At 44.2% G+C, this 26485-nt stretch overlaps 1 protein-coding gene across 1 annotated transcript in view; it reads right to left on the reverse strand.

The window, feature by feature from the left end:
• GNAT1 (G protein subunit alpha transducin 1) overlaps nt 1-26485 on the reverse strand; it is a 96128-nt gene that overhangs the window by 36052 nt on the left and 33591 nt on the right. The window contains exon 5 of the mRNA XM_030205538.1: nt 23451-23579. Coding sequence (XP_030061398.1) covers nt 23451-23579 — 129 coding nt within the window. The remainder of the gene's footprint in view (nt 1-23450; nt 23580-26485) is intronic.

Genomic DNA, 26485 nt, shown 5'->3' on the forward strand with positions numbered 1-26485 from the left:
AACTTTTGGTATTTCTAATATCTTCCACTCTCTCCCATCCCCCTGACAAAGTAAGACACAACACACTCCCGCTAACCAGGTTCAGACCCCCTCAATAAGGCAAGACCTCTCTCCTATCCTCCAGTCCTCTCTCTGACAATATTCAGACCCCATCCCTGACAAGGTTCAGACCCTCTTCCCACCACCCCCCTGACAAGACAAGACCCCCCTCTTCCCCACCCCCAACGTCAAGATCTTCTCCCACCCATCCCCAGTCAGGTCCAGTGGGGCAATGGAGGCAGGAACAAAGCTCACTTGCTCCTGCTCCTAGTGGCTATATCTTGAAAATGGCCACTGTGACTTCTAGAAGTAGTGTCATGATACTAGTGGTAGACCTCAATGGATAGGAAATATCTGAATGTAACTCAGCTACAACTAAAAAAAATGAGTTACTACTACTACTACTATAAATCATTTCTATAGCACTACCAGTCGTACGCAGCGCTTCACAATTGAACATGAAGAAAAAGACAGTCCCTGCTCAAAAGAGCTCACAATCTAAATCAGGACAGACAGACAGGACCAATAAGGATAAAGGGAGGACAGACAGAAGGACACATAGGGAAAGGGACTATTGAAGAGAGGAAGACAAGATAAAGGTTACGAGCAAGTGACAAGTTAGGAGTAAAAAGCAGCATCAAACAGGTAGGCCTTTAGCCCGGATTTGAAGGCGGCCAGGGATGGAGCTAGACGTTACAGCTCAGGAAGCCCATTCCAGGCATAAGGTGCGGCAAGACAAAAGGAACAGAGTCTGGAGTTAGCGATGGAGGAGAAGGGTGCAATTAAGAGAGATTTGCCTAGTGAACGGAGTTCCTGGGAAGGAGTGTAGGGAGAGATGAGGGTGGAGAGGTAGTGAGGGGCTGCAGAGTGAATGCACTTATAAGTCAATAAGAGGAGCTTGAATTTTATATGGAAACGGATGGGGAGCCAGTGAAGTGACTTCAGAAGAGGGCTAATATGGGCATAACGACTTTGGCGAAATATTAGTCGTGCAGCAGAATTTTGAACAGATTGAAGAGGAGAGAAGTGGCTGAGTGGAAGACCTGTGAGAAGCAAGTTGCAGTAGTCTAAGCGAGAGGTGATGAGAATGTGGATGAGGATTCTGATAGCTTGTTCAGAAAGGAAAGGGCAAATTTTGGCGATATTATAAAGGAAGAAATGACAGGTTTTAGCAATCTGTTGAATATGTGGAGAGAAGGAGAGGGAGGAGTCAAAGATGACCCCAAGGTTACGAGCAGATGAGACAGGAAGAATGAGCGTGTTGTCGACAGAAATAGAGAATGGGGGAAGGGGAGAGGTTGGTTTAGGTGGGAAGATAATGAGCTCAGTTTTGGACATATTGAGCTTCAGGTGGCGGTGAGACATCCAGGTAGCAATGTCAGAGAGGCAGGCAGATACCTTGGACTGGATTTCTGCCGAGATTTCTGGTGTGGAGAGGTAGATCTGGGAGTCATCAACGTAAAGATGATACTGAAAACCGTGGGAAGAGATCAGAGCACCAAGGGAGGAAGTATAGATGGAGAAAAGGAGAGGTCTTAGGACGGATCCTTGAGGTACATCCACTGACAGCGGGATAGAGGAAGAGGAGGATCCACCAGAGTATACACTAAAAGAATGCTGTGAGAGATAAGAAGAAAACCATGAGAGAGCAGAATTCTGAAATCTAAGTGAGGACAGCATGTCAAGGAGTAGGCTGTGATCAACAGTGTCAAAAGCAGCAGAAAGATCGAGAAGGGGGAGGATAGAATAGAACCCTTTGGATTTAGCCAGGAATAGATCATTGGAGACTTTAGCAAGTGCTGGTTCAGTTGAATGAAGGGGACGAAAGCCAGATTGGAGTGGATCAAGAATAGCTTGAGAAGAAAGAAAGTCGAGGCAGTGACGGTGGACAGCACACTCTAGTATCTTGGATAAGAAAGGGAGGAGGGAGATGGGGCGATAGTTGGAAGGAGAGGTAGGATCTAGAGAAGGTTTTTTGAGGAGTGGTGTGACTACGGCATGTTTGAAGGCATCAGGGACAGTCACAGTGGAAAGTGACAGATTGAGGATATGACAGATGAAAGGGGTGACAGCAGGAGAGATAGTGTTGAGTGGGAATAGGATAAGTGGAGCAGGTGGTTAGTTTTGAGGATGACAGAAGAAGTAAAGTTTTTTCTTCAGTGATTTCGGAAAAGGAAGAAAAGGAGGCAGGGGTAAGAGGGTTGAGAGAGTGGACTAAGGGAAGAAGGGGTGGAGGAGAGCTGGTTGTGAATTCAAGTTTAATCTTGTGAACCTTATCATGAAAGTAATCAGCCAGAGTCTGGAGAGAAAGTGAAGGGGGAGTAGGAGGAGAAGGCACTTTGAGGAGAGAGCAAAGAGACGTCTAGGGTTTGAACCAATAGAGTTAGTCAATTGGATGTAATAGTCCTGTTTGGCAAGTTGGAGAGCAGATTGGAAGGAGGTCAGCAAGAAGTTGAAGTGAATAAAGTCAGCAAGGGCACAAGATTTAAGCCAAAGGCGTTCAGCAGAGCGGGCACAAGAGCGTACGTAGCAGCTAGTAGGGGTCAGCCAAGGTTGGGGTTTGGTACGTTTAACGGGACGAGACACAGGAGGAGTGAGAGTGTCCAGAGCAGATGACAGAATAGTATTATAGGAAGAGACAGCCTCATTGACGGACTTGGTTGACATAGCAGTAGAGAAAAGATTTGAGATACTGGAGGACAGGGTAGAAGAGTTAATAGCCTGTAGATTCCTAAATGTGTTGGTTAGAATAGGACGGGACTGGGGAGGAGGGTGTTGACGTGTGAAAGTTATAAGATGATGGTCAGATAGGGGGAGAGTTGAGGCAAGGAAATTGGAGGGTGAGCAGTTGGAGAAGAGTACAAGATCAAGACAGTGGCCATTCTGGTGAGTAGGGGCGGTGGTGCACAGTTGAAGATTGAAGGAGGATGTTAAGGCAAGGAATTTAGAAGCATAAGAGTCAGAGGGGTCATTAGCATGAAAGTTAAAATCCCCAAGAATGAGGGAAGAAGATGAAGGTTCAAGAAAGAAGGATAGCCAGGCATCAAAGTCAATGAGAAAGGAAGAGGGGGATTTAGCAGGGGGTCGATAAATGACTGCTACCCGGAGTGGTAGAGGAGCGAATAGATGGATTGAGTGGACTTCAAAGGAAGAAAGCAGTGAGATTGAGGTGGAAGAATGGGTTGAAATTTACAGGAGGGTGAGAGTAGTAGTCCGACACCGCCTCCACGGCCAACCGAGCGAGGAGTATGGGAGAAGAGATAACCTCCATGACATAGGGCCGCAATTGAAGCAGAGTCTTCAGGGTGAAGCCAGGTTTCAGTTAGGGCAAGCAGATGAAGGTTATGAGAGATAAAGAGGTCATGGATGTAGGAGAGTTTGTTGCAGACACAGCGGGCATTCCATAGAGCACAAGAGAAGGGTAGAGAAGAAGGGGGGTGGAGAGGAATAGAAATAAGATTGGAGGTATTACAGTAAGGCCTACACGAATAGGATGAGGGCTGATGAGGGGGACCAGGATTGGGATTAATGTCACCAGCGGAGAGCAGGAGGAGTAGGAGACTACGGAGGACAGTAGGAGCGGTATGACGACAGCGACGAAGGCAAGATGTATTCAGGTAAAGAGGCGAGGGATGAATGGAAGGAAGGAAGTGTTGAAGATTGAGAGCTGTGAAAAAGGGGGTGGAAAAAAGAGATGGTGAAGAGAGGGATAGAGAGATGGTGAAATACAGAGGGAAGACAATGTGCTCCAACAGTGGGAAGTGGTTTCGTAAGGAGAAACAGATTGGTAAGGGATAGTGCCAAGAACAGCAGGTGCACTGGAGTCATAATAATAACAGATTTTGGTACAGAAATGCTCAGAATAAGCTGAAGGGGGTGGAGGTTCAGGTAGGTTCAGAGCAAACTAGGAGGGGGATAGTATAGGCATTAAGAGGTAGTAGCCGATAATATAAGATAAATACAATTCAATAATACAAGATAAATATAAGATAAATACAAAATAGGGTAATGCAATATGCAGAAGCAGTAGTAGAGAGTAACTAGCAAAAGAGTCAGTAAGATCTTGAAGAACAGTGAGATGAAGATAATGGCTAGAAGGCAGCAGCCGTCCAGAAACGTTAGCTGTGAGCAATTATGAAGGTATATCCATTAAAATTACAACCCTCTCGGTTAAGCTGCAGTCTGGGGCAGAGGATGCAGGCTAGGGCAGGTGATGTAGACAGAGGATGCAGGCAGGAACAGATGATTCAGGCTGGGGCAGAGGATGCAGGCAGGAACAGACGATGCAGGCTGGGGCAGAGGATGCAGGTAGGAACAGATGATGAAGGCTGGGGCAGAGGATGCAGGCAGGAACAGACGATGCAGGCTGGGGCAGAGGATGCAGGTAGGAACAGCTGATGCAGGCAGGAACAGATGATGCAGGCTGGAACAGATGATGCAGGCTGGGACAGGGATGCGGGCAGGAACAGACGATGTAGGCAGGAACAGGTGATGCAGGCTGGGGCAGAGGATGCAGGTAGGAACAGACGATGAAGGCTGGGGCAGAGGATGCAGGCAGGAACAGACGATGCAGGCTGGGGCAGAGGATGCAGGTAGGAACAGATGATGCAGGCAGGGGCAGGTGATGTAGGCAGAGGATGCAGGTAGGAACAGACGATTCAGGCTGGGGCAGAAGATGCAGGTAGGAACAGCTGATGCAGGCAGGAACAGATGATGCAGGCTGGAACAGATGATGCAGGCTGGGACAGGGATGCGGGCAGGAACAGACGATGCAGGCTGGGGCAGAGGATGCAGGTAGGAACAGATGATGCAGGCAGGGGCAGGTGATGTAGGCAGAGGATGCAGGTAGGAACAGACGATTCAGGCTGGGGCAGAGGATGCAGGTAGGAACAGCTGATGCAGGCAGGAACAGATGATGCAGGCTGGAACAGATGATGCAGGCTGGGACAGGGATGCGGGCTGGAACAGATGATGCAGGCTGGGACAGGGATGCGGGCAGGAACAGACGATGTAGGCAGGAACAGGTGATGCAGGCTGGGGCAGAGGATGCGGGCAGGAACAGACGATGCAGGCTGGAGAAGGCAGGTAGGCAGGAACAGATGATGCAGGCTGGAGCAGACAATGCAAGTTGGAGCAGGTAAGATGAGTCCTATTGTGAGCAGACGCAGGCGCTGCCGATGGTGGGAAAGAAGCCTCGATCGGTCAGACAATTGCTACCTGGAGCTCGTCCAGAGCCAGATGTCAAAGATGTCCTATCATTCTCGGGTGTATTGTGCTAAAGGTGGCTTCTAAAAGTCCAGGCTCCCTGCCACAGGCGCTAAGAGGAACAGAAGATCACTCCTGTCCTAACCCAGCATACATGCTCCAGATAGTTACACACACTGACTCGAAGCTGCAGTGCAGGGGTTAGACACAATGAGAGGCAATTGTATGTGTGTTGAGAAAATAGCAATACAGTTGTGGATCAATCCTTTTGCTCTCTCTTGCTATGAGAAACTAACCTGTTTCTATTCATCTATTTCCCACTGTGTAATGGGATAGGAATTTACTTCCTAAAAGCAGCTACTCCCATAACAGGTATAGTTATTGTAGTGTTCAGGAATAATGGTGGTAGTAGACTTTTAGATGATAACCACTTTATTCGTTCTGAAACATTAACTTGTCTACATACTCACATGTTGTTTCAATTCGATAGTTAGGGCTGCGGCACACTCAAAATGGACGCTAATGCGTGGCCACGATGCTTGGGTTGGGAGGGCGTCCGTCGCTACAGTCAAGCGGATGAATCGATGCGGATCGTGTTCCCCTTCAATGGTGGACAGTACTTCCAGTGCCGTAGCAGATGAAAGTGCCGGTTGATGGAACTCGTGCAGTTGTGCCGATCCTCGACGAATGTTCCGCACCAGGTCCAGTGCACAGTCTCAAGCCAGGCCCGACCTCGTGGCGCAGAGCAAAGACCAAATATTGTGGAACCCCACGGAAGTGTCCACCAGGCAAGGAGCGCGGAGCGGGGCCACCCCAGCCGTGATCCCTCTGACCTCAGTTAAATCCAAATCTAAAATCCAGTACTAAACATATTATGAAGTAATACAAAACCTTACCAAACTCACTCAGGACCTATGAAAGCAATTCTACCATATCATAATAGTAAACATTTGTAGGAATCACATAAAGGCCTACCTAGGAAAAGACCGCACTGTAAACATCCCCCTTCCTTTTTTTCCCCATAGGCAAGTACTCACAGTTTGAAGGGTGAAAAAACTTCAAAAGTACTAGCAATATTCCAAGCTCCTTCGGTGTTCCTAAGAGGTTCCCAAGGGGCCAAACATGCCCCTTTGGGTACACTCCTTCGGCCATACCCTGCAGCCACGTGCCACAAGGCTCACCAGATCTTACAGTAAGATGTTGCAGAAGAACGACGTCAGATACAGTGAATCAGTCTTCTGGGCCTCTCAGTGAAAATTTAGCCAGCAGATTCTTACTCTCTCTCTCAGTCAGGCACTTCCCAGCAACTGCAGGGCTCACCGGATCTTATAGTAAGAGGTTCTTATGACATCAGATGCTATGACTCGGTCTTCCAGGTCTCCGGGTGAAAATCACCACATGATGGTAACTGCGACAGCTCCTTTGATTCTTGCTCTCTCTTGTTTGGGCACATCGGATCTTATGTCAACACTGCGACTCGGTCTTCTAGGCCTCTGAGTAAAAATCACCACTTGATGGTAATTGCGGCAGCTCCTTTAAGCAGCAGATTCTTGTCCATTTGTCATTTTTCTCTTTCCTCCTATCTTTTTTACCTCTTAAATTTCATCCAAGCTCCAACCCTTATCTGTTCCTTTCAGCTTTCTTCCATTCTTGGGGTAGTTAGGGTTATTCTTCCTTGTTTGCAACACAGTGAGCTTTTACTGAGCCATGATTTACCATTGGAGATACCAGCATGTGGTATCTCAGAACCACAGGTTGCTGACTCCCGTATAAAAGGAATAATACTGATTTTGAGTCACTTTGTAAGTAGCATTATTCCATTGGCCCAATGCTCCGTTACCAGTTAAGTTACATTCATACTGTTATAGGCTGTATGGTTCAATGTTCAATAAAACCAGCTCATGTTCCCTGACTTTCACTCTGACTCTGTCTCTATCTCCTAATCAGATCCAGCTCGTGTCCCACAGAAGCACCAGGGCAGCCCCGAGGTATGGACACATCCACAGAATCAGCCCGGTGCGACCCTCGGCTAGGGAGTCACCTATATGTTGCTGACACATCCTGCTTGTCCTATGAGAAAGTGTAGTTACTTGTAATGTGGGCTCTCCTTGGATAGCAGGATAAGTAAAGCCGCCCGCTTCCCCTGCTTACTGAGGATGGAAGGGGAAGAGGAATTCTATTCATAGAAAACAATTAAGACCTAAAGAAAACAAGACAAGCAAAAGAAGTGGGATGATTGCAGTTGCAGAGCTAGGGAAAGAAGGTGAAGAATGGGGGGTGGGGGAGGAGAGTAAGGAAAAGAGAGAAGACATAAGCACAGTGACATAAGATTGCAATCAGCCTAGGTGGAGTCAAATGCATGAAGAAAAAGCCAGGTTTTTAAGGTGGATTTACATTTTTTAAGGGACAGTTCAGTTCAAATGAAAAGGGGCAAAGAAAGGGGGCTGCAAAAAAAAAAAGAGCCTGTTTAGGGATCGCGGTGATCATTTAGAGAGTGGAGCAAACTGGCGGGGGATTATGGAATTGTGAGAGAGGAAAAGTAAACAGGAAGGCCTATCATAACATAACATAATAAAACATAACATTTTGACAGGCCAAAGAGGGGCGTGTCAAGATAGCGGCCGGAGCGTTTGTGAGTCGCTCATGGTAGATTTGTTGGGAGCCTAATTCCTCTGTTTTTCCTCGAAATGCCTCATACTAAAAGGAAGGGGCTAGTAAAGGAAGTTAGGGGTCTGACGCCAGCGGCCCGAACTTCCTCCCCGTCCCAACAGACACTTGACCGATTCACGACGCCTATCCTTCGAAAGGCGAGCGAAGCTGACCTGGGAGCTATTGGAGGAGCTATATCTCCCTCAGCACTGGAAATATCTCTTTCGCCGCCAGATAATCGACCTCCGCCGCCAGCGATTTCGGGGCGGAGGGAGGAGGATGAAGCCACTACGGAAGGCGTGTTGGACCAAACCTCAGAAGGCGCTAACTCCCCCCCGAACGCTGAAGATATTTCTTTGGAGGGGAATCCTCCGGCGGAGATTGATCTACAGATGATATGGAAGATATTACAAGGTTTAACCCAGACAGTAACAAAATCTGCTCGAGAGACTTCTCTTTTAGTAAGTAAAATTGATTCTTTAACTAATTCCTTTGAAAAAACTAAGCAAGAATCGTTCTTACAAACTGAAGCACTTCAGCAGGAAGTTAAATCTTTAAAATCTGTGACTGAATCTTTAGTAGCAGACAAAATGGTAACCCACAAGAAAATTGAACACTTTGAGAACTTTAACAGAAGATTGAATCTTAGAATATTGAATTTTCCCTGGATTAAGGAAATGAGCCCTACTGAAATGTTTAAGAAATATTTAAAAGAAGTTCTGTTGTATCCAGATTCAGCTATTCCTCCTTTAAATAGGATATATTACCTTCTAATTCCTCAACAAGCTGAGTCTGGTGACAAGAGTAAATCAACTGAAATGGGGAATATAATCTCGGATCCTCATGCACAATTGGATATTTCAGCAATATTAGATACATCTTTATCCGAAATTGAACAGCGAAGGACTCTTTTGATATCTTTTGTTTTTGAACAGGATTTGAATGCTGTGTTGAAGTTATATTTTAAAAATGCTAAAAAAAAAAAAATGCTTTAAAAACTTTTTGTGGTCAAAGATTGTGGATATACCCGGATGTTTGTAAGACAACACAAGATAGGAGAAAATTGTTTCTTTCATATAGAGAAGAGACCCGAGCTCTGGGTGCAACATTTTTACTTGCTTACCCATGTAAATGTTTGGTGAAATATATGGGAGTAAAATATATATTTTTTGAACCGGAACATCTTAAAGCATTTTTGGCGATGAAAAAACTAACCATAGCACCTGTAGAGTAATTGATGTTATCAGATTATCAACAGTAGTAAGTTTAAGATAGCCCGGCCAGGCTATAAACGATATTCTTTTTGTTTCCTTTTAAGATCTCCTATAATTTAATTCACGTTCCCCTGGAAATCATAGTTGTGGTTTAATTAATTGTATAGCCTGCTCTTATTTGGTGAATTTGTGTATCTGCAAATTATTATTAATGTTTTGTTTAGATTAAGGACCAGGTATACAATGTATTTCCAATTACATGTTAATATGTAAAAAAATTTGAAACTTAAAAAAAAACAAAAAAAAAAAAACAAAAAAAAAACATAACATTTTATTCTTATGACCTGCAATACCTCACAGTTCAATGTGGACTACACATAAAGAGAACGGATATCCCAGGATATATAGTAGCAAATGTAATTAATCAAAAAGTCGACTCCTAAATTATTAAAGGGGAAACTTCTCTGCCTAAGAAAGCAGAGAACTGCTCCTAAGCAACTTTAATTACACTTTAGATGAGATAAGGGCTTGATGTTTCTGCTTTTGTTGATGACACACAGCCTAAGCTGAAAGTGGTTTTTGTACACTGGAAGACTATAAATTTCAATTAGTCAATATTGAGAAGGCGGTGGCAAGAATGTTTTTATTGGCATCTGTGGCTGGCCTAATCAGCCCAGGATATTCAATGCCAGTCCATGCCTGGACACTGGCATTAAATATCCAGCTTTAACTGGACACATGCTGGCCGCTGAGAATTATATGGGTTCTGGCCAATATTCAGCTCTGGTCCAGCCTGAATATAGGCCGGGACCTGCATAAGGGAAATTTATATTCTCCCCCTCCTGCTTCCCCCAACAAGCTGCTGCCGATCCCTATTATGTCTCCCTGACAAGCTTCAGATTCCTCCTGCTGGGCCCTAGACAAGCCTCTGTTCCATTACATCCCAAGGATAATTCCAGATTAATGGGTTGTGACCATCCGCCAGCAGGTGGAGTAGAAAACTCTAATGAGTTGTGCCTCATAAGCTCCTGTGCTTAGCAACCAAGCCAGTATTCTCTATTTCCAGCAGACAGGATAGCAGCTCCTGTGCACTGTGATGACTTCTGTGTGGCCTCCTGTTCTGCTTGCAGGTTCAGCTGAGTTTGGGGTTGAGAATATCCTGTGCCTCAGGTGTAAAACTGTGATCTACGTCCCTCCCTGCTCCCCCATTGCCACTTTCTACCTCTTTTATCTCAGTCATCCCTTCTCTTTTTCTCCTGCCTCTATTAAAAAAAAAAAAAAGCAACCACTGTGGTGGGTTTTTTTTTAGAGCGTTTGTGCTGTGGGAAGTTTGTGGAGTCACAAGGTTGGCTGTTTTCTGAGTATATTTATTATTCTTTATGTCTGAGCCTATTAAGTCTTGGCTACCGGATCCTGCACGCTTTGTTTTACTTCTGTGGACATGCCACTTTTGCCTACTTTGGCATTCAGTACTCCATTTCTGGGAATTCAATCTGGCCCCACTCCGATGGCAGATTTGGCAGACTCAGCGTCAACGGCTCCTGTACTCTGCGAGGCTTCGGTGGCCATTTTGTCAGCAGGATCCTCACCAGCTACTGAGTCCCGGGATGTTGGTTTTGTGAGGGTAGAAGTCTCTGCCTTGCTGTTTTCATCTGAATTTGTTCTTTTATTACCCTTTTTATTAAAGTCAGCTCAATCTGCCTCTCCTTCTTCCCCTCACGTTGCTTCTGAGGGAGCAGCTTCCTACCAAACAAAACTTTCCATTTTACAGGACTTGGAAAAATGTTCCTCCTCGGGACTCAGAGGAGGTTTTATCTGTATATTCAGGCTGTCCTTGTTCTGCTGATGGCCCTGACTTTGACATTTCAGAGGCAGAGAGGGGTGATATTCCTACTGTAGTTAGGTTGTTTTTGAGAGCAGAGTTGCCTTGATCACAAAATCTATGGAGGCTTTAAACATTTGTTCCCCTGCTGGTCAGTTCTCTGGTCCTCCTCCATCTATTATGTCAAGTACTAAGAGACCTCCTGTATCTTTCCATATTCATGAGGCTATGCAGGAGCTTACAGCTCAGTGGACCCTCATTCTAACCTCCAGGCGGCTCGTGCTATGTTCAAATTATATCCCCTTTTGCTGTCTGATTTTGAGCAGTTTGCTCTGCTTAAGGTGGATGCCCTTATTATGCGCCTACTAAACATACCACTATCCCTATTGAAGGTGGCATTGCATTAAAGGATATGCATGACCACAAGCTTGCCTTTCAACTTTCAGCCAGGGCTTCTTTATCGTGGATTCAACAATTGTCCACGTTGGACTTGCCTCTAGACTTTCTCCCTACTCTAGAGGCAGGGTTATCCTATTTGTCAGACACTCTTTATGATATTCTCCAAGCGTTATGGTCTTGGCCATTTCTGCACGACACTGGCTATGGTTGACCAAATCTCAACTGGCGAAGTTGCCCTTTACTACTTACTTACTATTTATCATTTCTGTTTAATTCTGTTTTATTAACAGGAAAGGTAACAAACAGATAATACTGCAAATAGACAATATAAGTACAAAATACCTTCAACATATTCATAAATCGGGAAATATTCAGCGTTTTTTTCTCCCCCAGGCTCCCCCCCCCCACTTCTACTCCAATCCCCCCCCTTCCATCGCTTCCCTGTCCCTAAACCCTCCCTTCTAACCCCCCCCTTTCCCTCCCCTCCCACAGCACAAGTGGTCCAAGTAAAGATCATAACTATGACATGAACTCTGATATATTCAATTTAGGATTCTACTCCTCGCCAAAGGCTGCAGTGTATCCCAAACGTTTGCCCATGCCCTCTGAAAACTCAATCCCTCTCTGGAGGACAAATCCAAAAGTCCACACCTCTCCAACTTTAAGAGCTCAATCATTTGTATTCTCCAGGTTTGTACAGAAGGAGCTCTGGTGTCTCGCCAATGCAGCAAGATGACTCTCTTTCCCATCAATATTGCTCTCTGCAAGAAGGACAAAAATCCTGGAAGAGTTGGTTTAATGCATTTGTATTCACCAAACAATAGCAAGGGATGTCTCCTATTTATCATTTATAAAGCACTACTAGACGTATGCAGCACTGTGCATTTGAACATGAAGAGACAGTCCCTGCTCGACAGTGCTTACAATCTAATTAGGACAGACAAACAGGACAAACAAGAGATAAGGGATATTAAAGTGAGGATGATAAAATAAGGGTTCTGAACAAGTGAATAAGGGTTAGGAGTTAAAAGCAGCATCAAAAAGGTGGGCTTTTAGCTTAGATTTGAAGATGGCCAGAGATGGAGCTTGACATACCGGCTCAGGAAGTCTATTCCAGGCATATGGTGCAGCAAGATAAAAGGAACAGAGTCTGGAGTTAGCAGTGGAGGAGAAGGGTGCAGATAAGAGAGATTTACCCAGTGAACGGAGTTCCCGGGGAGGAATGTAGGGAGAGATGAGAGTGGAGAGGTACTGAGGTGCTGCAGAGTGAATGCACTTATAGGTCAATAAGAGGAGTTTGAACTGTATGCGGAAACGGATAGGAAGCCAGTGAAGTGACTTGAGGAGAGGGCTAATATGAGCATAACGACACTGGCGGAATATTCAGGGGAAACTACTCTTTGGTGTGGATTTGGAAAAGATTGTTAAAGACCTGGGAGATTCCAAGGACAAGCCTAAGGCACCTCATTTTTGAAAAGCGGGAAAGGCTAGTGCTTCCACTCAAAAACCTCACTTTCCTCAGTCTTCCTTTTGAGAAGCCCTTTTCCACTTCCTCAAGAACCTCTCCCTCTTTGCAAAGACAGGGTTGAGGTCTTTCCCACTTTCACAAGGAGTGGACCACTATTACTGCAAACCAATGGGTCCTTGGTATCATTCTCTATGGCTACAAGCTAGAATTTTCAAAGTCACTCACAGATCTTTTCATGCTGTCCCCCTGTGGCAGCTCTGCAAAGAGTCGGGCAGTGCTAACTACTGTAGACTCCGTAAGCCTGTTCCTTAAGGAAAGAAAGTCAAGGGTCGATATTCTATCTACTTTGTCGCCCAGTTCTGAATCTCAGAGGGGGGAACAAGTCTCTCAGAGTGCTGCACCTCCGCATGGAGATTCTTCATTCTGTCATAGCTTCAGTCCAGGCAGGCGAGTTTCTCACCTCCTTGGACTTCAAGGAGGCTTATTTTCATATCCCAATTTGGCCTCATTGCAGGAAATTTCTCTAGATTGTGATCCTGTGAGATCATTTTCAATTCAGGGCCATGCTTTTGGCCTCGCCACTGCACCTCACACATTTTCAAAAGTTATGGTAGTAGCCGCATAATAAGGGCATCCACATTAAGCCGAGGAAAGTAGAGGGACATGGGATCGGAGGTAGTGTCTTACTGTGGACTAAAAACTGGTAGAAAGATAGGAAACATAGAGTAGGATTAAAAGGTCAATATTCGCAATGGAGAAAGGTAGTTAGTGGGGTCCCTCAGGGATCTGTGCTGGGACCTCTGCTTTTTTAACATATTCATAAATGACCTTGAGATGGGGGTAACCTGTGAGGTAATCAAATTTGCCGATGACACAAAGTTATTCAAAGTCGTCAAATTGCAGGAAGATTGTGAAAAACTACAAGAGAACCTTATGAGACTGGTAGACTGGGCATCTAAATGGCAGATGACATTTAATGTGAGCAAGTGCAAAGTGATGCATGTGGGAAAGAGGAACCCAAACTATAACTATGTCATGCAAGGTTCAGCGTTGGGAGTCACGGACCAAGAAAGGGATCTAGGTGTCATCGTTGATGATACGTTGAAAACTTCTGCTCAATGTGCTGCTGCAGCTAGGAAAGCAAATAGAATGTTGGGTATCATTAGGAAAGGGATTGAGAACAAAAATAAGGATATTATTCTGCTATTGTATCGCTCCATGGTGCGACCGCACCTCGAGTATTGTCTTCAATTCTGGTCACCGCACCTCAAAAAAGTTATAGTAGAATTGGAAAAGGTGCAGAGAAGGGCGACAAAGATGATACAGGGGATGGGATGACTTCCCTGTGAGGAAAGGCTGAAGAGGCTGGGGCTTTTCAGCTTGGAGGAGAGGCAGCTGAGGGGAGATATGATAGAGGTCTATAAGATAATGAGTGGAATGGAATGGGTCGATGTGGAGCATCTGTTTACGCTTTCCAAAAATACTAGGACAAGGGGGCATGCAATGAAGCTGCAGTGTGGTAAATTTAAAACGAATTGGAAGAAATTTTTCTTCACTCAATGCGTAGTTAAACTCTGGAATTCGCTACTGGAAAAAGTGGTTAAGGCGGTTAACTTAGCAGACTTCAAAAAAAGGTTGGACGGCTTCCTGGAGGAAAAGGCCATAGAATGTTATTGAATGGACAAGGGAATAATACAGTATTTCTAGGATGGGCGGGACAAATTGCTTGTTCTTTTGGCTGCTGTTGGTGACAGGGTGCTGGGCTTGATGGACCCTTGGTCTGTCCCAGCATGGCGATGCTTATGTACTTATGGTGGCAGCCTTTCTTCGCTGGCAAAGAATCCAGGTACATCCTTACATAAGTGTTGCCGTTCTGGGACAGACCGAAGGTCCATTAAGCCCAGCATGTTCTTTCCAACAGTGGCCAATCAAGGTTACAAGTACCTGGCAAGATCCCAAAATAAGCAGTGGATTTTCCCCAAGTTCATCTTAATAATTGCTTATGGACTTTTCTTTTAGGAAGCGATCCAAGCGTTTTTAAAACTCCACTAAGCTAACTGTGTTTACTACATTCTCTGGCAACGAATTCCAGAGTTTAATTACATGTTGAGTGAAGAAATATTTCTCCGATTTGTTTTAACTTTGTAGCTTCATTATGTGCCCCCTAGTCCTAGTATTTTTGGAAAGAGTAAACAAGCGATTCACGTCTATCCATTCCACTCCACTCATTATTTTATAGACCTATATCATATCTCCCCTCAGCTGTCTTTTCTCCAAGCTGAAGAACCCTAGCTGCTTTAGCCTTTCCTCATTGGGACGTCATCCCATCCCCTTTATCATTTTCATTGCCCTTCTCTGTATCTTTTCTAATTCCACTATACCTTTTTTGAGATGTGGTGACCAGAATTGCACACAGTATTTGCGGTGCGGTACAGGCGATTCAAAGGCATTATAAAGTCCTCATTTTTGTTTTCCATTCCTTTCTCAATAATACCTAACATTCTATTTGTTTTCTTAGCCGTTGCCGCACACTGAGCAGAGGGTTTCAACGTATCATCATAGAACCAAAGGATAAACTAGATGAAACTAGGTGGAGGAAAGTGGAGTTAAGCCATGACAATTATATTTTATCCAACTAGAGGGAAGGGAATCTAAGAGACATATGGTCAATCTAATGTGTTTAATAGTATTCTCCAATGAATGGAGAGAAGGAATAGTGGAGGAGTGGCCTAGTGGTTAGGGTGGTGGACTCTGGTCCTGGGGAAGTGTCCAGTCACAAGGAGCTGCCTGTGCCTGAAGTGGGAATTGAACTCAGTTCCTCAGGACCAAAGTCCACCACCCTAACCACTAGGCCACTCCTCCACTCCCTATTGTTGTTTTGCAAGCTTAACCACTTTATTAAAGAAACCAGCCAAGGTATGACTCATTTGTTTGAGATTTTCACCAAATCCTTTCAGCTTTATGCAACTGGCAATGAATGACAAACAAACCATGATGAAACCAAGGGGTGTTTTTTCACTTAGTGCGAGTAGAGTGGTTAATAGTATTAGCAGAACTAGCTGATGGTGGAACAAAATAAGTTTGCCTTCATTTTTCTATGTTTCTATGTTTAATGGGCTCAATGTCTTTGTACCTGGGGCAATGACTTGCTCAAGGATCACAAGGGCATACAGCAAATCTAACACACGTGACGAGGGGCATAATTGAACGAAAACGCCTATCTCCATGGGCGTTTATCTCCAAGAAAGGGTCCGTGAAGGGGTGGACTGAACCGTATTTTGGGAAAAAATAGACGCCCATGTTTTATTCAACAATGTGTGAGCTGGGCGTTTTTGTTGTTCAGCGATAATGGAAAATGAAAGCGCCCAGCTCAAAAACGAATAAATCCAAGGCATTTGTTCGTGGGAGGGGCCAGGATTCGTAGAGCACTGGTCCCCCTCACATGCCAGGACATCAACCGGGCACCCTAGGGGGCACTTTTACAAAACCAAAAAAAAAGGTAAAAGAGCTCCCAGGTGCATAGCACCCTTCCCTTGTGTGTTGAGCCCCCCAAATCCCCCTCAAAACCCACTGCCCACAAGTCTACACCATTACTATAGCCCTAAGGGGTGAAGGGGGGCACCTACATGTGGGTACAGTGGGTTTGGGGGGGTTGGACGACTAATAAGCATTAAGCAGCACAATTGTAACAGGTAGGGGGGGGATGGGCCTGGGTCCACCTGCCTGAAGTCCACTGCACCCCCTAACAACTCCTCCAGTGACCTGCATACTGCTGCCAGGGAGCTGGGTATGACATTTGAGGGTGAAAATAAAAAGTTGTGAAACATCATTTTTTGTGGTGGGAGGGGGTTAGTGACCACTGGGGGAGTCAGGGGAGGTCATCCCCGATTCCCTCCAGTGGTCATCTGGTCATTTAGGGCACTTTTTGGGGCCTTATTCGTGAAAAAACAGGGTCCAGGAAAAGTGTCCTAAATTCTAGCTAAAAACGCATACTTTTTTCCCATTATCGGTGAAATGCGCCCATCTTTGTTCGGCAGATAACCACGCCCCAGTTCCGCCTTTGCCACACCTCTGACACGCCCCCATCAACTTTGTCCGCATCCGCGACGGAGTGCAGTTGAAAACGTCCAAAAATCGGCTTTCGATTATACCGCTTTATTCGTTTTTGTGAGATAAACGTCCATCTCAAGATTTAGGTCGGAACTTGGGCGTTTTTCTCGTTCGATTATAAGCAGGAGAGTTGTCTAGTATGAGGGATTACAAAAGAAAGGGAAAGAAAAAACTCCTGAAATAAAACATTTATTACATTTTTAGCCCAAATCTACTTGTACTTCTTTAAGGAACTGTTCTAGTAAAGGGCATTAAGTACTTAGGGGCCCTTTTACAAAGCGTCGGTAGAGCCCAATGCGGGCTTACTGCACACTAAACCGGAACTACCGCTGGCCCAACACAGCCACCGGCAGTGGTTCCGGCTCATGTGCATGCCATTTGTGGTGCACTGGAAAATTATTTTTTAATTTAATTGCGCGGCACTAACCCTTGTGCAGTTTGTGTTTTGATCTTCTAGATGTAGGTTAATGCCTCCTATTAGTAACAAGTTTTGGGTTTGCTTTACATGTGCTTGATATAAAGTCCATAAGGTTTGTCTGGGCTTCATTCCAGTTTCCCAGGGGTCTGTAGAATATGATGCAGCACAGGTGGTTAAGTAGAGACTTGCCTCTTATCCTGATCGAGGTGATTTCAAGTTGCGGTGTCATGGATTTGGCAATGCTTTCGGTTGTGAAGAGGAATCTGTATGTTAATGTGATGCCCCCCTCCCTTTTTTCGTTTTCTGGTCCAGTATAGAATTTTGTATCCTGGAGGATAGAGGTCCAAGATTATAGGTCCAAGATTATTATTGTTGTGAATCCATATTTCGTTGAGGAAACTGTCTGGGTAGGAACTCATCCGATACTGAGGAAAACTAGTTCGAGGTCTTCCTCCATAATCCAGTCTTTTATAGTTTCCATTTTGTTCATGGCTGATCTGGTGTTTATGTATCCCACTCAAATTGGTAGGTAGTTTTCTTCTATTGTTGTGATTTTGGGAATTTTTACCAGTTGTTTGTCTTGTTGGGTTGGTATGGTCCCTTTTTTGTCATCTGTTGTGTTTGATTTGTGGATGAATCTCTTCTTTTGTTTGATCATTTTTTTCCATGATGGAAGGTGGCGTGTCTGCGTGTGTGGCGTAGGTTGCCTAGTGTGGGTATAATGTTGTGGTAGAGCTCCTGTTGTGGTAGTTAGTAGAGACCTAGGAGGAGTTTTATGGTGTGCATTATGTCTTCTTTTTTGTGTAGTATAGATTTTATTTTTGTTTGGGTTTGTAGTGGTGTGAATTATTTTGATTTCTTCTGTATAATATGATGTATTTCAGATCAATTAGATTACAAGCTGATCAGTTTTGTAACTATTGCCTATAATATCCAGTTTCGGGTTCTTTGTAAAACGATGGTGTTGACACTTTGATTTTTGCTTGGTGAGGGATATGTCTAGTCCGATCAATTAGAAGGTACCCACAAAAGTGGAGGAATGTAGAACACTACGGAAAGTAAGTGCTGTAAGGGCGGAGTAGCGTAGTCAACAGGACACTTCCAGAAAGGACCACAAGGACGATGAAGAATTTTAAAACACATTTATTCCATAAAAGTACTCAAAGGACTCGACACAGAACTTTGTTTCGGCTATAATGTCTGCGTCAGGAGTCTCAACGAATCAAAGACGGTTAAAAAAAACATTGATGTTTAGAACCACAAGGTTTTTTTTACCATCTTTGATTCATTGACACAGGCATTATAGCTGAAACACAGCTCTATGTCGAGTCCTTTGAGTACTTTTATGGAATAAATGTGTTTTTAAATTCTTCATGTCCACGTGGTCCTTTCTGGAAGTGTCCCGTTGACTACAATAATCAGATCAATTAGTTTACAAGCTTATCTGTCATGTAGTTTGGTTTCTGTATAGAGGCCACCAGCCTATAATTTGAAGTAAGATGATAAGGTTCCCTATTATTCTTCAAGATGGGAGTAACAATAATTTCTCCTAAAATGGAAGGAAAGTCCTCTAGATCCAAAATGGATTGTTAGCCATTTTAACAATATGATCTTGAAATGCCCTTTCTATTTCTTGCCTTTCTTCTCTGTCCCCTTACACTTAAGAACATAAGAATAGCCATACTGGGTCAGAACAATGTCCATCTAGACCAATATCCTGCTTCCAATAGTGGCCAGATCAGGTCACAAGTATCTGACAGAATTCCAAATACTAGCAAGATTCAGTGGCTTTCCCCATGTCTATCTCAATAGCAGACTATGGACTTTTCCTCCAGGAACTTGTCCAAACCTTTTTTTAAACCAGGTTAACTGCTGATACCACTTTCTCTCGCAACAGGTTCCAGAGCTTAACTATTTGTTAGTAAAATTGGAAAAGAGAGGCGGAGGCATAGCACTAATATACTGAGAAAAATTCACCACCGAAACCATTGCTGACTCCATAACACCCCAACTAGAAATTGCCTCATTTAGAATCCATAACAACTCCCTGACTGATCACCTGAATTGCGTACTGTTCTACAGACCACCCGGCAACTGGAAGAAAAGCCAGCACATCTTCACGGACTTCATATCAAACAATTGTGTAAACAACTACAACATACAGTAACCTGTTCCGGGGCAGAGGGAGCATGGAAACGAATGAAGCTGACCGGTGCGTGGCACCCCCCCAGCGGCGTGCACCCATGGGGGGGGCTCTTTCGCCGCAGGGGGCAGGGCGCATTGGCGATCCGCCCCGGTTGTCAGCCCCCCTAGGAACGCCACTGCCCAGTCATCTACTCAAGATCATGATTCTGGCTCATGTGGATTACTGCAATCGGATCTATTCAGGATGCAAAGACCAAATCTTAAAGAAAATGACAAACCACTCAAAATACAGCAGCCAGACTCATTTTTGGAAAAACCCAGTTTGAAAGCTCTATACCCCTTCTCCAAAAATTACACTGGTTACCAATCAAGGCATGCATATCCTTCAAGATCTGCACTCTGGCCTACAGAATCATTTTTGGCTTATCACCAGGCTACATGACCGATCTAATAGACCTACCACTTTGGAATACAACTAAATCAGCAAGATCATACCTAACCCTCCACTTCCCTAGATGTAAAGGCCTTAAATAGAAATCAACATACGCTTCCAGCTCTGGAACACACTACTGAAAGACCCAAAACTCAAGGACAATTCACTAATGTTCTGAAAACAACTGAAGGCCCACTTTTTCAGAAAGTTCCTCCCCACTGAACCAACTAATCAACCAAATTATCAATTAACAGCACAAGAATACGACAATGAATAGAACTGAACTAAGCTTTCGTCACCCAATTCATCCCAAGCTTACCTGAAACAAATATAAACACATAAAACCTGCCATAATCATGACATCTGTTACTCATTGGTCAATATAAATTACAACCTTGTCCTATACAGACTGCCACAAATCTACTACAAACTCTTATTGTTCTATATAAATTGTAACTCATTGTTTCTATATTGAATATCAGTTCTTTAGAAGAGTAGAAAAGAGAGTCCCAAGGAAGAAACGGAGAAGTGAAGCGTTTGCAGGAGACAACTCCTGGCAATAGCCAGGAGAAGAGTGTAGCCACCCAAGAGGTATTCAAGTCAGTCTGCAAGCTACCTGGGGGAGGGAAAACACCTGGGACAGTAGTTTGAGTTGACTTTGTAAGAAGGAAAGAAATCACATGGAAGGTGTTGCAAAGAGCCCAGTGAAACAGCTGGAGGAAACGCTGGAGCCAGCAAGTTGGCAAAACTGGCCTCCTGGCTTTATACACTGTTGTGAGAATCTGGAGACACTCCAAGGGGAGCCAAATAGAAAACTTTAAAAAAGTAGTAGGGATAAGCAAGGGCCTTTATTTAATACAAGTAAAAAAGGCCCATTTCTGACACAAATGAAACGGGTGCTAGCAAGGTTTTCCTCAGAGTGTGTATGTTTGAGAGAGTGTGTGTGAGAGTGACTGTGTGTGAGAGAGAGAGTGAATGTGTGAGTGTGTGTGTGACAGAGAGAGAGTGAGACTGGGTGCGGGGGTGTCTGTGAGAGAGAGATTGTGTGTGATTCTCCTCTGTCCCCTGCCCCCCTCCAGCCACCCAGCAATTCTCCTCGCTCCCCTGATTACCTCCGTCGAAGCGGCCGCGTTATTGAAAGCCCTGCCCGTCTGTAGCCTTCCCTTCGAGTTCGTTCCCTCAGAGTCCCGCCCTTATGGAAAGAGGAAATGATGTCAGAATGTGGGACTCTGAGGGAAGAACTCAAAGGGAAGGCTACAGACGGGCAGGGCTTTCAATAACGCGGCCGCTTCGACAGAGGTAATCAAGAGAGCAAGATTAATCGCTGGGTGGCTGGAGGGGGGGCAGGGGAGTGTGGAGAATTGCTGGGTGGCTGGAGGGGGGGGGGCAGGGGATCAGGGCTGTTTGGGATGGAGTAACATTTGTTTGCGGGTTGCTATGCAGCCTTCCCTTCCCTCCGAGGGTGGGGCAGTGACAGCGAGTGCGATTGCCTGCGGTTGGTTCCTTCTCCTTCTGACGTTGCGAGGGCAGGGCGATTACGAACCCCAGGAACACTACACGGCTTCACTGCCACACTGCCACGGAGTCAGCTTCAGAACATTGGAGGTGCAAATTATTATATTAGATAACAGGTTATACACAGAAAACAAGTGTATGTAAAGTACAGTATCAGAACTGGCATATTATCTCAAAGCAACACAGGGCAATACCATAAGACTTATTCCATTCCCTTCCATCTTCAGAGAATGCAGTTTTAAAGAGTTTTTCCATACTTGAGGGTAATTTTTTAAAATCTGGGGGAGAGGAGAGAGATGGAGCGGTACATAAAAACTGATTTTATTTTATGACATTTTTACCCCACATTAGCCCAAGAGTGACTCTGGTTCAATGTGGCTTACATAACAATTAAATGAATGATACATATTAAAAATTATATATGCAGAAGCAGAACCATATAGAATTTGGTGAATAAAAACACAGAACTTGAATGTGTCTAAAACTCAGATTTTGGGGCTTTCTCACTTTGAAGTCACACAGTTACCTTCTAATTTTTATTTTGAAGGTACACCAGTTCCTATTTTAACAATGATCAAGAATGTAGGAGTAATTTTGGATTCTTCATGATCTGTTAAAGCTCAAATTTCTGCTGTGTTAAAAAAACTGTCTTTTTAAAAATTAGATTAGTCATGAGATTAAAAAATCTTTTGATTCCTGATAATTTTTGCTGTGTTATGTGGTTACACCGTATTTAAGGGTCCTTTTACTAAGCTGCACTAAAAATTGGCCAGCTCTGCAACTAGCATGTAGGTTTCACATGTGCTCCAGCCGCTATTAGCACGGCAGTAAAATGGCCTTTTCCCTTCATTTTTGTAATGGTCATGTGCTAATTTCCCCATTAGCACGTGGCCATTACTCCCATGCTGCTCATGCGCTAATCAGGTAGCACACAGTAATGTGCTCATATTACCCAATTACCATAGGCATGCCTACTCCCTGCCCCAGACACGCCTCCTGAGCCCAAAAATATTTTTTGACAAGGGATTAGCACATGCTAAACCCAAAACTACCATGGGACGCCTTGGCGTGTCTCACAGTACTGCCATATTACTGTGCGGTAGGTCTGCGTTAGACCTACCACACCTTGGTAAAAGGACCCCTTAGATTAATGCAATGCTTTATTTTGTGGGCTACCTCAAACATTATTACGTGCATTGTAGAATAGAATACATTACTCTCCATCTTATCAAGCTGCACTATCTTCTGGTAATAAGGTAAATATGTTTAAAAGTATTATTATTAATTTTTAAAGCTCTTTACAACGATGCTCGACTAAGAATCTCTACATCCCTTAAGGTGTACTGAGCATCTAGACTACTGAGATCTCAAGTAAAAAGCTTACTTGACGTTCCTTCCTTTCACCAGGTCTGTCTAGAGGAGAACCATTTTTGCATGCTTTGCATTGTTAGGACCTACCATGTGGAATGATGTTCTGCTGGAACTAAGACAAATGACATCTTTGGCCTCATTCAGTAAACAATTAAAGACCCTAGCTAGGCTTCCAGGATTGCCAGCAGAACAATGGAGTGAATTAATTTAAATGTAAAAAATGTTGAACCCTTTACACATCTTCCCCTGTGACATAAATGGTGGTGGTGGTGGTGGTGGTGGGGGGGGGGGGGGGGTGGGGGTGGGGGGTGGGTATATAGAGTTGAGGACTTGATTCAAAGCTTTCTTTTCTTTTTTTGGTTGAAAGTTTATGTTACGCTGTTATAAGGATGTAGGAGGAGGGGCCAATTCTCCAAGGAGATACAAGAGCAGCTAACCTGTCATCACTGTTAAAAATATGTTATTGTATGTTTGCCTTTTTTCTGCATACTCTAAGGGCAAATACAGTGTGTAACAGTAGATCTTTATAAGAGGCAAAAATCTTGAGTGTATGTGGGAAGTTTTTAAAAAGTAATCCAAAATCATATCTACTAACCTCTGATAATTTTAGTATTCTCTAGAAATACAGAAAAGGAAGTTCTGATTATCAGTAATTGACCCACCTGAAATTGAGATCTTTGAAGCCAAACTGGGTCTCTATAATACCTGTGGTCTTGACTCTGGACCTCAGGACATCCTGTTCAGTAGGGATATAGCCGGGGGCTACCAGTCGCTCCAAATCATTCAGATAGCTGTTCAATTAAAAAGCAGAATTTTTAGTAAGTAACAATCATAGGGGCTCTTAATGTGTTGTTAGCATGCATTAACTATTTTTAAGAAATATTTTGGTAGAGGGGGGGTGTCATGGGCAGAGTGGGCATTCCTGTACTATCTAGCTAGAATCTTCTGGTTAGTGCATGCTAAACAGATAACAAAGACAGGTGGTAAGTGCTCCTGCGTTAATTTTATGCAGGTCTCGTACTCTAATGGCAAACAGTGCACGACCTGCAAATAAAAAAATAAAATAAAATCAAAAGTCCTAAAAAGTGCCGTGTTAAATCTGGGCTTAGTGTGTGGGAACATTCCACATTAGAAAGTGTTAAACCCAGATTTCGGCGTACTTTAGTTAGTTACATACTGTGCACTATAGTTGACGTGTATGTATGGCATACAACTGATAGGTTGTTGTGTTTTAAATTTTTATATTTAACTATGCATGGATTTTTGTAATCTGCTTAGATTTTTAGGTAATGTGAGGTAATTGTAGTAGTAGTAATTTAAGACTCACTAATTGTGTGGCTAAAAACTTGCTAATGAAAAATATCAGAACCCAATTATAGTGCAAGTTCTATAAGTAAATTGTAGAGTCACTTTGTTAAATAGGAGGAAAAGACTTCAGAAGCCCAGCCAGGATGCAAATTGTATACATCTCAATGCTGAGCAGCTTCCTCACAGGTCTGAAAAATCTCCCTGTTTACTGTTCACAGATTTTTAATATAAATATTTCTCAATTTTTAATATTTCTCACAAAGTTTTTAATATACTTTTCTTCTCAACGTCTATTTCCTTATACTGAAAAAATAAGGGCAAAAAAGACTTTGTTCAAGAAGTGCAGAAGAACACAACGAGAAGATCATGGAAAAGATTACTGGATTAAGCTCAAAGAATCGAAGAGGGAAATACGACTAGTGAAAGCAAGGGTGGGAAGAAAAAATGGCTAAAGATCTAAAGAGAGGTGGCAAGACCTTTTTTAGATATTTTGGGGAAAGGAGAAAAAATAGGAATGGAATTGCAAGACTGAAAGATACTGAGAATAGCTATGTGCAGAGGACTGAGGATAAAGCAAACATGCTAAACAAATACTTCCCTTCGGTGTTCACTGAAGAAAATCCTGGGGAAGGACCGTAGACGGTGGCAGAGGGTATATCTGGGAATGGAGTGGTTATTGTGCTGTACATGGAAGAGAACATTTATAAACATATATAGCAATATGACTGCTGCTTAAGGAGTCGCACGAGCAGCTAGCTCCGGTGACCCGGGCCTAACTTCGTCTGCAGATCTGCTCGGGAACGGGATCGGCTGGAGTCCAGGCTGAATCCCGGTTCAACCAGGAGCGGATCGATCAGCCCTCACGGGCACGGAGAACACCGAACCAACGGTCGACTGCTCTCCGGTCGGACCGCCAGCCTCACCACAAGGACGAAGAGGAGGGCGCCATCAAGCCCGGGTCCTTCCACGAGCATCCTGACGAGAGCCGGCCGTAGCCCCTCCTATCCAGAGTACTAATTTCACTAGTGTTTTTAGTTATCAATACTTGTAAAGAAGATTGAATGTTAAATGTCAGGTCCCAGAGTGACTCCATTGTCACTACGGCTGGTTTTGCTATAGTCCCCGAAGAAAAAACAGGAAGGGGAGCATCAATAGACTGTGTCAAAGTACTCACTATCTGTGATGGCAATGTTTGTATTGCTAGTTGTTCTTCCAGCCTGGTGCTCCCAGCCGTTTCTCCCAGCATGGACAGGTTACCTCCCTGCACACCCAGGTCCCTTACATTTGGAGCCTGAGCTGCCGGACTTGACTCCACGCTGTCCCTTCCTGGCTGAGGAGAAGCCGCACGTTGGACGGGGCTCAAAGAGACCCCGTCGACACTGCTGGCCAGCGCTGACGCTCCAGCTCCGACGGCGGGAGAAGAGGCTTGCCTGGGTCCAGGCGCTAACCCCGAACTGATCCAAGGTCGTCTGGTGGTGGAGTTGGGTCCCAGTGGAGGTTGAGGAATTCTCCCGCACCTTCCCTTTCCTTTTCTCCATTGTCTGCAGGGATCCGGAGCCTCTCCCAACAGTGCTTCAATCAGGTAACTGGGCGCATCTGGTGCGATTAAACGCTATGCTGCCATCTTGGATCATACTCTGATCCTTTTTTTATTTTAAAATTGTGGTTGTTAATATCCTACAATTCCTCTTTTAAACCCTAATCTTTAAGCTATGGCAGAAACTTCAAGTTTTAAAACTAGGGGAAAAGGCTATGGAGACTAGCTAATAAAATTTGCTTGCTTTTTTTTTAAATTTTAAATTTCTAACTGTGTTTATCAATAATATGAGTGGAGTGGAGGAGTGGCCTAGTGGTTAGAGTGGTGGACTTTGGTCCTGGGGAACTGAGTTCAATTCCCACTGCAGGCACAGCCAGCTCCTTGTGATTCTGGGCAAATCACTTAACCCACCATTGCTCCAGGTACAAATGAGTACCTGTATATAATACCTAAGCTGCATTGAGCCTGCCATGAGTGGGAAAGCACAGGGTACAAATGTAATTACAAAATATATATCTTACAATTCCTCTCTTAATCTTTAAGTTACCAAGCTCAGAATAGAATAATGTCACTTACCCACAGAGATGTCCTCTTCTCTCAGAAATTCTCAGTAGTTTTACCTTCTGGCTGTGAAGTGAGCCCTTTTGTTGAAACAGCCATTGTGACTGTCAACTCATGGCTCCTAGCTGAGTCTTTATAAAACAGATTGCTTGTAAACTGAGTTTTGAGGGTCTTTATTATAATTGAGAAGCAGTTCTATGAGGGCTCTGTAGGGGTAGCAGTTGTTGCTCTGACTTTTGAGTCTGTCTCTGATCATGATGTCCGGCTGACTGAAGATGGAGGCTAACGGAT

Source organism: Microcaecilia unicolor, chromosome 6, assembly GCF_901765095.1.
Source record: "Microcaecilia unicolor chromosome 6, aMicUni1.1, whole genome shotgun sequence".
Taxonomy (NCBI): Eukaryota; Metazoa; Chordata; class Amphibia; order Gymnophiona; family Siphonopidae; genus Microcaecilia; species Microcaecilia unicolor.